Source organism: Puccinia triticina, chromosome 1A (assembly GCF_026914185.1).
Source record: "Puccinia triticina chromosome 1A, complete sequence".
NCBI lineage: Eukaryota > Fungi > Basidiomycota > Pucciniomycetes > Pucciniales > Pucciniaceae > Puccinia > Puccinia triticina.
In genome coordinates, this window is record NC_070558.1 from 1174323 (window position 1) to 1187461 (window position 13139).

Sequence of the window (13139 nt, forward strand, 5' to 3'; positions counted from 1 at the left end):
TGGCTTCTATCTCTTCTTTTTGACCTGGCTTATTTCTCTGGTGGTACCTCTCAACAAATTCCACATTTATGTTGTCCTTGAGACCTTTTGCTTTGGTTTTGTCATTGTATGCGGTCTTTGCTTCATCTTTGGATTCTTGCCAACATTTCTTTATGGATGATATGTTTTCTTCCCACTTTCGTGGAGGGGGGGGCTTGAAGGTGATTGTCAGCTCACATCCATGCATACTAAAAATGAATTTACTGAACTACTTACCACATGTCCCCCTGTGGTCAATCGGAAAAAATCTTTCACATAAGCCACGAGTGACTTATCCTCCTTCCTTACCACCGAAAGTTGACACAATTGGCATTTGCAGGCATGGGTGTACTGGTCATTTCTGCATGCATTGGAGAGTCCCCAAGTGCTACTAGTACAAAACTCATAATTAGTACCCTCTGATTCAGTATGCTATCATAAGCAAAATGGCCATTGATGCTCATATCACTGGAAGGAATAATAAGTAATTCCACAAGTGTCAACATGATGCTGATCATGATTTTTAAATGGAAAAATAATGAACAACTTACTTAATTTCCTCAATAATTGGATCTTCCAACTCCAAGCAACTTGCTACATTGGAGGTTGCCACGAATTGACAATTGTACTCCTGATTTGACCAGTGTGGATGTAGTCCTGACAAAGTGAAATAATATGATATATGTTTGTTCCATTGTTTGGAGCAATTACCAGATGTGTCGTCTGCATAGAGTGTAAGTGGTACATGTCGGATGATGCAGTTTTGGGCCTTTTTCCGCCAAGGGTTGGGGAGTTCAATTTGGATTCTTTTTCCACTGTTATCGTCGCTCCTCCGTCCGCCATCCCCGCATCCGAAGTGCTCAGATTCTGATACAATATGGCGTCCCAATCTTCACCCAGAGGTCCATTTACTGTCCAATTCCGCCCACGCCCGACGCCATCTGTAGGTACAGGTATGTTTGAAATTCACGGCCTGTTGTATTATCTGTATGTGTATATCAAAAGCTGACCTTTATGTATTTTCCCCATTCAGCAGGAGCCACTGGGGCCATGCGACCAGCGTCAGCAATCATCAGCCCCGCCCGACTGGCAGCTGCGCCTTATGTAGCCAAGAGTCCAATACAATACCATTCCCCAGCGATCCATCCCGAGTTGGATGCCAAGGCCCGTCTTGCCGTTCTCGCCCCGATCAACCCTGATCTTGAGCCCGCCCTGATCATCCCTGATGCTGAGCCCGTCCCAATCATCCCTGATGCTGAGCCCGTCCCAATCATCCCTGATGCTGAGCCCGCCCCGATCATCCCTGATCTTCGCAGCGATGATGCAGCCAGCCACGCCGACAACAATCATGCAGACCAAGATTTGGGTGCACCCGAAACCAAGCTGACCACCACTTCCCAAGAGCCTGATCATGCTGACACCATGACCCTTATGCGACTCGCTGAGGAACTAGCGCTCCCCGCAGATCAGATGGACCGGTTCCGCAAAGTAGCCCAGCTCCCTGAGCCCAATTGCTTGATGGGTGTCTTCATGTACATGGTATGGATCCAACACCGACTTGAAACTCTCCCGTCCAATCATCCGCTTGAACCCACCCCAGCCCCTGTTGCTAATCCCCCCCCCTGAGCAAGCCAGGGGTTTTGTTTACCATTGCGAAGCCCGAGTGAGCTCAGTCCTTATTTTTTGCTAACCCCCAACGCGAACATTGCTGACGGATGTTTCTGTTCGAGATGAATCAGAACTTTATTTGCACCAAAGCCCGGCAAAAACTCCTTTTGCCGCATCTTGAGGCTTATGTTCAAACGCATACCGTCGCAAGCCGCGCTCTCTTTCCCAGAACCCCGCTAGTCTTAATCAAGGTAAGCCGCCTTCCTTCCTTTCCTTCCTCCTTGCCGCAGTCAACTGAGAACTTGGTCTGCTGCAGGAAGAAGTCGATGCAATGGACAACGACTGGAAGGCAACTTACTTGCCGGCCGGATATGCCAATCAAGAAGATACCGCTGTCAACTCCGTTGTGGTAAGCCAATCCTGATCTACCCAGAAAACCAGCAACCATCAATCACAAGGCTGTCACACCTCAAGACTAAATCCCATACCTCTGGCCCCCTTGTCAGCAAAGCCCAAGGCCCTCAACATCCCCATTCAATGGTCATACCATGGATAATAGTATTCCCTCTTCCCACACTCCCCCTCTCTTGGATAAACCCTCTCCCTAGTCTCAAACATCTACCCAGATCACATGTTACCCCCTTCTTCTAGTGTTTCCTTAGAACCATGTGCTCAAAGATGTATAAGCACCCTTGAAACCCTTCACCCTCCAAACCCAACATGGTACACATTATACTAGACATAGCCCCAAACCTCACCTACATTATTACTTCCTGAAACACTTCCTGAAACACCTAAATCCTCCTATCTTAGATCATAGAATATTTTACCCCTGTTATGTCTCACATATCCCCCCCTCCAACTAGGAAGATTGCACCATAGCCCCCAGAAGATGGCATCATCCCCACCCACTATTACACCATCATGTGACTCCTTGACCCACTACTCTGACCACATGGCTGTTTCATCCTATAGAAGTAGAATGTTCTATGCTTCCCTCCAGTTTATCCTTGTTTCCTCATGGCTCCTCTTTCTTGTGTATATAAACTGGGTTGTTTTCCTCTTCATTTGTTCCCCATCAGATCCTGTCAAAGTAATTCAGATCACTGGTCACCTATCATTAGCCTTGCTTATGCCAATAAATTAGATTGGACAAGCTTGTTATCTGTGTACAAAATATTAGATTAGTAGAAAAGTAACCCTCAAGACATACCTCAAGAATCCTCTATAGCCACACCTTTCCATAAGAGTCCACACTCTTATATCTTTTTCTTGTTCCCAGAGAGGCAGCCCATTAAAGCACCATTCCCTCTCCAGCTCTATTCATCCCAAGAGTAGTTCCACAAGTGGTGTCCCAACAGTGGCCTGAAGATCTTCAGTTTTCAGTTTTACTTTTGGAGTACTAGTCTAATAGATAGTTATAGATTAGCTAGTGCATTTACAAAAAACTTCACATTTTAACAAATCTACATACCTTGACAGATTTCCCTGATATCCCAAGTTCCCCAGGATCATCTACAATCAACTCTTACTCCTATCAATTCACTTAACAAACCTTATCCTCCGACCAGCTAAGAATCTTTAGAATCATGTCTTACCAACCTAGAAGAAAATCCTTTTCTGGACCTGTCCCCAAGTGGACACACATACCCAACCTAGTAATACCCCCATTTGGTGGTCACACAAGACAAGCAAACACTGGATCAGTACTTAATCAATTTGGAAACCCTGGACCTACTGAACAGCCCTGGAATGGAAATTATGTCCCTGCAAACTTTGGAGTCAATTACCCTGGAAATCCATACCTACCCACCAATCCTGGCCCCATGAGGAATGCCGATCCTCCTAGTTCTGGAAGCCCTGCCTTGGACCCTCTCCCTGAACCATTTCAACCTGTAGCAGACCAGTCAGCAAGTATCTCTGCAGCCCAAAATTACCAGATGGGAACCAACACTAGCAATCCTCACCATTTCTTGGAAGCCAATATCCAACTCCCAGCCTACAACCCAGAACCTTTTGGAAGAAAACCTGTCAAGATCAAATCCATGGCCAAAGGCCTCTTTTTTGATGGTTCCAACATGGAAATCAGTAACTTCATCAAGAGGCTAGAAAATGCTGCTCAACTGGATGGTGCCCTAGGATGTGATATAGCCATCCAAATCACTGTCTTCTTGGAAGGAGAATCACTGATCAATGAGGTACAGGAAATGACTGAACAGGTTGGCCATGATTGGGAAAAGCTTAAACTGAAATTAGTCCAAATATGGGGAAAAATGTTACCTCTCCTCAAGTACACCAGGAATGATTTGGACAAGCTCCTTTTCACTACTCAGGCCAAAGGAATCAAAACTCAGAAGGAATTCCAGGACTTCAGCATCAAGTTGGACAACCTGGTAGCTTACCTAGTTAGGTGTCAGCATATGGCTAGTGCAGAAGAAATAAGACATGCAGTACTCAACTGTGTCAGCACCCCTATCAAGGTATCAGTCTGTAGAGAGCTCCTTAGGGATAGACAAATGCAAAGCTCTGTGGATGGTTCCCATATTCTCCCTCCTTACCTAGTCATTATGCAATACATCTCCAAGGAATTCAAGACCCTGTCAATTTTGGAGGAAGAAACAACCCAGGAAAAACCCTTAGGAATTCAACAGCCTGCAAAAATAAGTCAAAAAAACCCAACTCAGGATAAATCCATGGATCAACTCACTAGGAACCTTGCCAGTTGGAATGTCCAAAAACCTTCCCCCTTTATCTCTTCCAGTCATGTCCCCTACAAACCAGCTCAATATGAGAGGGACCCTGCAACCCTGAAGTGCAATTACTGTCATATGATGGGCCACACCATGCATAGATGCAACCTAGTAAACCTGGATGAACTCAATGGCCTCTGCAAGAAAGAAGGGAATACAGTCAGACTCCCTGATGGATCTCAAGTTCCCTGGGACAGGAATACCCCCTACAAGGCAACTGTGGACCAGTTTCACCAAGCAAATAAGCAACCAGGAGTTATCCACTTACCCTCTGGAACACTTAAACCAAATGCACCAGCAAGTAACCTGGAACCTCAGGTATCCTTTGGAATGATAGATCACATGGACCAAGATGTGGAAGCCTTGATGATCGGTTCTAGAAGATTACCCTTGGACTCAATGCTGAAGATCAAAGCCAATAGGGGAGACCCGGAAGATGAATCCAGCTCCCCAGTTAGACTTATGACACCTTGCTTGTCAAAAATCACTTCCCAGGTCCTTGGAAATCTTGGAAATTTAGAAAAATTGGACAACAGAAGAGCAAAGAAGTTAGGATCAGCCAGTGGAACTAATAAAGAAACTTCTATCCCTGGGATTCTCTCACCAAACTTAATAGTTAAAGAACCTCCAGATACTCTATTTGCATTCAAAACTAAATTAGAATTAACTGAAGAAAAGGCCACAGAAAATATCAGCCAAAATGTCCCCCCAGAAGGAACTTATTCACTCAAGCATGACTCAACCATTGAAGCTACATCTGAAGAAAATAAAACCTCAAAAGAACCCACCCTTGGATGTTGCCAATCCTTGTTTCTAGAAAATTCTTGCCATTCAAGTCCACTACCCTTGGATATTCTTGGAGCCCAGGCACCTTTTATAGATAGTAAAATAGACTCTTCCTTGGAACAATTCTCACTACTCTTCACTCAGAATTTTGAGCCCATTCCTCTTTCCAACCAATCCTCAGCCAAATTGGAGACCTGCATTTTCCAGAAGGATCCTGGTAAACGTATAGACCAAATATCTTCATCAGCCTCCATCACAAAGAGATCAACCTTGGAGTTAGTAGGAAAACCCACATTGGAATTTGGTCCACCTTTTTTTGAAGAAAATTTTTCCCAGCCAAACTTGCCTTCCTCAAATTATCATGGTGCAAAGTTATCCCTAGTTGATAAAACCTCCATTCCCAACTCAGCATCCATTTGTAGTTTGGGAAGACATGTTTTTCACAAAGACCCTGGTAAATCCACAGGAAGAAAATTGGAATCAGCCTCTCTAACAAACAATCCACAGGAATCACATTCTCTTCCAACTCACCAGTTTATCCCTAATCACCTTGAATATCCACTCTTCAAACCCCCTGACGCAATCCAAAAGGATTCTGGCGCTCAATTTTTTCTGAAATTCCTAAAGCAAATAATCAAGTCAACCAGTATTCAGCATAAACTCCCAGTACCTTGGTTTTCCCCAACTCCCCTTCCTAAAATCCAAAAGATTAATCTATGGAATATTTGAATCCTTGCTAACTTCAAGTTCCATAGGTTGAAGGGCATGTCTCATATTGGTTTTGGTAAAACTCCAGGAACTTTCATATCTAAGGGACATGGACTATCCCTACTAGCCAGAATCTCATAAGCCTTGCTACCTAGTCACACTCACCCAATTTGGGGGTGGCTGTTGTTGTTTCCTCATTTCACCAAGAGATCAGTCTTTTCTCTCAGTTTTTTTTAGATTAGATCTTCACACTCCAACTCAAGTTCACCCAATTTGGGGGTGGCAAGCCAGTAGAATTCCCTTTCCTCTCATAACATCTCCCCTGCAATTCAATTTCATATATAAGAAGAAGGTGAAGATATAAATAAATAAAAAAAAGAAAGTCTCCCCCTCAGCCTTCACATAAAATCTTTCTCTTCCTCAAATTCACTTTTTGGGCATCATAAAATCTACACAACATAGTTTCTTTTTTGCTTAAGTTCATCTCTTCCTTTGTCCTCTGTCACATGCTAGCTTTTCTTCTCTCCTCAGGATTGGCCTATTTTCTTTTTTCTGGATGATGGGGACATCATCTTATTTGGGGGTGGATGTGGTAAGCCAATCCTGATCTACCCAGAAAACCAGCAACCATCAATCACAAGGCTGTCACACCTCAAGACTAAATCCCATACCTCTGGCCCCCTTGTCAGCAAAGCCCAAGGCCCTCAACATCCCCATTCAATGGTCATACCATGGATAATAGTATTCCCTCTTCCCACACTCCCCCTCTCTTGGATAAACCCTCTCCCTAGTCTCAAACATCTACCCAGATCACATGTTACCCCCTTCTTCTAGTGTTTCCTTAGAACCATGTGCTCAAAGATGTATAAGCACCCTTGAAACCCTTCACCCTCCAAACCCAACATGGTACACATTATACTAGACATAGCCCCAAACCTCACCTACATTATTACTTCCTGAAACACTTCCTGAAACACCTAAATCCTCCTATCTTAGATCATAGAATATTTTACCCCTGTTATGTCTCACATATCCCCCCCTCCAACTAGGAAGATTGCACCATAGCCCCCAGAAGATGGCATCATCCCCACCCACTATTACACCATCATGTGACTCCTTGACCCACTACTCTGACCACATGGCTGTTTCATCCTATAGAAGTAGAATGTTCTATGCTTCCCTCCAGTTTATCCTTGTTTCCTCATGGCTCCTCTTTCTTGTGTATATAAACTGGGTTGTTTTCCTCTTCATTTGTTCCCCATCAGATCCTGTCAAAGTAATTCAGATCACTGGTCACCTATCATTAGCCTTGCTTATGCCAATAAATTAGATTGGACAAGCTTGTTATCTGTGTACAAAATATTAGATTAGTAGAAAAGTAACCCTCAAGACATACCTCAAGAATCCTCTATAGCCACACCTTTCCATAAGAGTCCACACTCTTATATCTTTTTCTTGTTCCCAGAGAGGCAGCCCATTAAAGCACCATTCCCTCTCCAGCTCTATTCATCCCAAGAGTAGTTCCACAAGTGGTGTCCCAACAGTGGCCTGAAGATCTTCAGTTTTCAGTTTTACTTTTGGAGTACTAGTCTAATAGATAGTTATAGATTAGCTAGTGCATTTACAAAAAACTTCACATTTTAACAAATCTACATACCTTGACAGATTTCCCTGATATCCCAAGTTCCCCAGGATCATCTACAATCAACTCTTACTCCTATCAATTCACTTAACAAACCTTATCCTCCGACCAGCTAAGAATCTTTAGAATCATGTCTTACCAACCTAGAAGAAAATCCTTTTCTGGACCTGTCCCCAAGTGGACACACATACCCAACCTAGTAATACCCCCATTTGGTGGTCACACAAGACAAGCAAACACTGGATCAGTACTTAATCAATTTGGAAACCCTGGACCTACTGAACAGCCCTGGAATGGAAATTATGTCCCTGCAAACTTTGGAGTCAATTACCCTGGAAATCCATACCTACCCACCAATCCTGGCCCCATGAGGAATGCCGATCCTCCTAGTTCTGGAAGCCCTGCCTTGGACCCTCTCCCTGAACCATTTCAACCTGTAGCAGACCAGTCAGCAAGTATCTCTGCAGCCCAAAATTACCAGATGGGAACCAACACTAGCAATCCTCACCATTTCTTGGAAGCCAATATCCAACTCCCAGCCTACAACCCAGAACCTTTTGGAAGAAAACCTGTCAAGATCAAATCCATGGCCAAAGGCCTCTTTTTTGATGGTTCCAACATGGAAATCAGTAACTTCATCAAGAGGCTAGAAAATGCTGCTCAACTGGATGGTGCCCTAGGATGTGATATAGCCATCCAAATCACTGTCTTCTTGGAAGGAGAATCACTGATCAATGAGGTACAGGAAATGACTGAACAGGTTGGCCATGATTGGGAAAAGCTTAAACTGAAATTAGTCCAAATATGGGGAAAAATGTTACCTCTCCTCAAGTACACCAGGAATGATTTGGACAAGCTCCTTTTCACTACTCAGGCCAAAGGAATCAAAACTCAGAAGGAATTCCAGGACTTCAGCATCAAGTTGGACAACCTGGTAGCTTACCTAGTTAGGTGTCAGCATATGGCTAGTGCAGAAGAAATAAGACATGCAGTACTCAACTGTGTCAGCACCCCTATCAAGGTATCAGTCTGTAGAGAGCTCCTTAGGGATAGACAAATGCAAAGCTCTGTGGATGGTTCCCATATTCTCCCTCCTTACCTAGTCATTATGCAATACATCTCCAAGGAATTCAAGACCCTGTCAATTTTGGAGGAAGAAACAACCCAGGAAAAACCCTTAGGAATTCAACAGCCTGCAAAAATAAGTCAAAAAAACCCAACTCAGGATAAATCCATGGATCAACTCACTAGGAACCTTGCCAGTTGGAATGTCCAAAAACCTTCCCCCTTTATCTCTTCCAGTCATGTCCCCTACAAACCAGCTCAATATGAGAGGGACCCTGCAACCCTGAAGTGCAATTACTGTCATATGATGGGCCACACCATGCATAGATGCAACCTAGTAAACCTGGATGAACTCAATGGCCTCTGCAAGAAAGAAGGGAATACAGTCAGACTCCCTGATGGATCTCAAGTTCCCTGGGACAGGAATACCCCCTACAAGGCAACTGTGGACCAGTTTCACCAAGCAAATAAGCAACCAGGAGTTATCCACTTACCCTCTGGAACACTTAAACCAAATGCACCAGCAAGTAACCTGGAACCTCAGGTATCCTTTGGAATGATAGATCACATGGACCAAGATGTGGAAGCCTTGATGATCGGTTCTAGAAGATTACCCTTGGACTCAATGCTGAAGATCAAAGCCAATAGGGGAGACCCGGAAGATGAATCCAGCTCCCCAGTTAGACTTATGACACCTTGCTTGTCAAAAATCACTTCCCAGGTCCTTGGAAATCTTGGAAATTTAGAAAAATTGGACAACAGAAGAGCAAAGAAGTTAGGATCAGCCAGTGGAACTAATAAAGAAACTTCTATCCCTGGGATTCTCTCACCAAACTTAATAGTTAAAGAACCTCCAGATACTCTATTTGCATTCAAAACTAAATTAGAATTAACTGAAGAAAAGGCCACAGAAAATATCAGCCAAAATGTCCCCCCAGAAGGAACTTATTCACTCAAGCATGACTCAACCATTGAAGCTACATCTGAAGAAAATAAAACCTCAAAAGAACCCACCCTTGGATGTTGCCAATCCTTGTTTCTAGAAAATTCTTGCCATTCAAGTCCACTACCCTTGGATATTCTTGGAGCCCAGGCACCTTTTATAGATAGTAAAATAGACTCTTCCTTGGAACAATTCTCACTACTCTTCACTCAGAATTTTGAGCCCATTCCTCTTTCCAACCAATCCTCAGCCAAATTGGAGACCTGCATTTTCCAGAAGGATCCTGGTAAACGTATAGACCAAATATCTTCATCAGCCTCCATCACAAAGAGATCAACCTTGGAGTTAGTAGGAAAACCCACATTGGAATTTGGTCCACCTTTTTTTGAAGAAAATTTTTCCCAGCCAAACTTGCCTTCCTCAAATTATCATGGTGCAAAGTTATCCCTAGTTGATAAAACCTCCATTCCCAACTCAGCATCCATTTGTAGTTTGGGAAGACATGTTTTTCACAAAGACCCTGGTAAATCCACAGGAAGAAAATTGGAATCAGCCTCTCTAACAAACAATCCACAGGAATCACATTCTCTTCCAACTCACCAGTTTATCCCTAATCACCTTGAATATCCACTCTTCAAACCCCCTGACGCAATCCAAAAGGATTCTGGCGCTCAATTTTTTCTGAAATTCCTAAAGCAAATAATCAAGTCAACCAGTATTCAGCATAAACTCCCAGTACCTTGGTTTTCCCCAACTCCCCTTCCTAAAATCCAAAAGATTAATCTATGGAATATTTGAATCCTTGCTAACTTCAAGTTCCATAGGTTGAAGGGCATGTCTCATATTGGTTTTGGTAAAACTCCAGGAACTTTCATATCTAAGGGACATGGACTATCCCTACTAGCCAGAATCTCATAAGCCTTGCTACCTAGTCACACTCACCCAATTTGGGGGTGGCTGTTGTTGTTTCCTCATTTCACCAAGAGATCAGTCTTTTCTCTCAGTTTTTTTTAGATTAGATCTTCACACTCCAACTCAAGTTCACCCAATTTGGGGGTGGCAAGCCAGTAGAATTCCCTTTCCTCTCATAACATCTCCCCTGCAATTCAATTTCATATATAAGAAGAAGGTGAAGATATAAATAAATAAAAAAAAGAAAGTCTCCCCCTCAGCCTTCACATAAAATCTTTCTCTTCCTCAAATTCACTTTTTGGGCATCATAAAATCTACACAACATAGTTTCTTTTTTGCTTAAGTTCATCTCTTCCTTTGTCCTCTGTCACATGCTAGCTTTTCTTCTCTCCTCAGGATTGGCCTATTTTCTTTTTTCTGGATGATGGGGACATCATCTTATTTGGGGGTGGATGTGGTAAGCCAATCCTGATCTACCCAGAAAACCAGCAACCATCAATCACAAGGCTGTCACACCTCAAGACTAAATCCCATACCTCTGGCCCCCTTGTCAGCAAAGCCCAAGGCCCTCAACATCCCCATTCAATGGTCATACCATGGATAATAGTATTCCCTCTTCCCACACTCCCCCTCTCTTGGATAAACCCTCTCCCTAGTCTCAAACATCTACCCAGATCACATGTTACCCCCTTCTTCTAGTGTTTCCTTAGAACCATGTGCTCAAAGATGTATAAGCACCCTTGAAACCCTTCACCCTCCAAACCCAACATGGTACACATTATACTAGACATAGCCCCAAACCTCACCTACATTATTACTTCCTGAAACACTTCCTGAAACACCTAAATCCTCCTATCTTAGATCATAGAATATTTTACCCCTGTTATGTCTCACATATCCCCCCCTCCAACTAGGAAGATTGCACCATAGCCCCCAGAAGATGGCATCATCCCCACCCACTATTACACCATCATGTGACTCCTTGACCCACTACTCTGACCACATGGCTGTTTCATCCTATAGAAGTAGAATGTTCTATGCTTCCCTCCAGTTTATCCTTGTTTCCTCATGGCTCCTCTTTCTTGTGTATATAAACTGGGTTGTTTTCCTCTTCATTTGTTCCCCATCAGATCCTGTCAAAGTAATTCAGATCACTGGTCACCTATCATTAGCCTTGCTTATGCCAATAAATTAGATTGGACAAGCTTGTTATCTGTGTACAAAATATTAGATTAGTAGAAAAGTAACCCTCAAGACATACCTCAAGAATCCTCTATAGCCACACCTTTCCATAAGAGTCCACACTCTTATATCTTTTTCTTGTTCCCAGAGAGGCAGCCCATTAAAGCACCATTCCCTCTCCAGCTCTATTCATCCCAAGAGTAGTTCCACACCGTCTCACTCCTCATCCGAGAACTACTAAAATACGAGAAAAGCGGGCTTGCCAAACTGGTTCGTATCTGTGATTATCTTTCTTTATCACATAAATACATAACTGATCCCCAATCATCCTAGATTATGGTTGGAGCAAGGCAAGGTGGACGGGGCACTGGAGTGGCAATCCCACCCATCACAGACATTGTTGTCAGTGTAAGTCCCTTCCGGCCTCTTTACTTGCGGACTGATCATTCTCGGACTGATGGCCACTTTATCAGGTCCTGCAAGAATATTCCCCCAGACACGCACTCATGAGCCGGGCCGAAGTCGCAGCCTCCATCAATGTAAGCTTGGTCGTGCGGATGGCGTATCTCCGGCTACACATGTACATGCAACGTCAACAGGATCGTACGACGACCTTAGTTCGATCACCTTGGGAGCAAATCAATCGACACCTGGAGGCGATGCGACGCAAGTCTTGGGACTACAAATCAGCGTAAGTTCTCAGTTATATACACATGATTCTTGGTTACACGGTCTGATCAATTTGATCCTATCAGGTACGGGCATCTCATCTTGGCATATGACAGGGAGCTTTTTGACGGTACGAAGACCGCAAAAGATCTCGCTGGCATTGCGGTATCCCTCCCCTCAGAGGAAGAGGTGGAGGAGATATTGGTGCGCCAAGCCCAGGAGGCCCCCGAGGACAAAGACAAAGGTGTCGTTGCAGACACCTTCTGAATCAGCTGTTTTTTTTTGATTATTTTTATTATTGTATTTCTTTTATTTTACTTCAATGGCCATTTGTACGCAATGCAGCATATGGTACCCTGGTGGTACCATATTCTGCAATATTTTACCCGCGGATTTGATCCGCTCCGCCCCCCCCCCCCTCCTGGGTTACCTCCCCGGAGCACAGAACCACCGTTGGTGGTCCCCACGGGAAGCTGACGCACGTGGTGTACATGTCATCAGCTCAGGATGGCAACTTGTGGGCTCGACCCGCCCGTGGGTATCACGGCGAATCCACGGGGAGTCCACGGTTGAAGGACCCGTGGTGCACCCGTGGGCCCGACCTTCACGTCGTGATCACAGGGAATCCACGGGGATTCCACGCGGTGCGGAAATCTGCCGTGGAATCCACGGGTGATCCTCCCGGTGGTGATCCTGTGATTCCCTGGACTGAAAGCCGCTGGTCCGACCTCGCGCGCGGCTACCACGTGGAGTCCTCGTGGATTCCGCGTGATTTCCCCGTGGACGGACTCCCCGGGTGTAGCACCTCCCCTCGATGACCGGTACACACCGGTCATTGAGAGGTGTGACTGATGAC

General features: G+C 44.3%; 1 protein-coding gene across 1 annotated transcript; it reads left to right on the top strand.

Moving 5' to 3' along the window:
* Positions 1-1032: 1032 nt before the first annotated feature.
* PtA15_1A172 (uncharacterized protein) lies at positions 1033-1644 on the top strand (the record flags this gene model as incomplete). Its single annotated transcript, XM_053165171.1, has 1 exon — positions 1033-1644. The coding sequence occupies one exon, from the start codon at positions 1033-1035 to the stop codon at positions 1642-1644; it is 612 nt and encodes a 203-aa protein (XP_053016389.1).
* Between the last annotated feature and the right edge of the window lie 11495 nt (positions 1645-13139).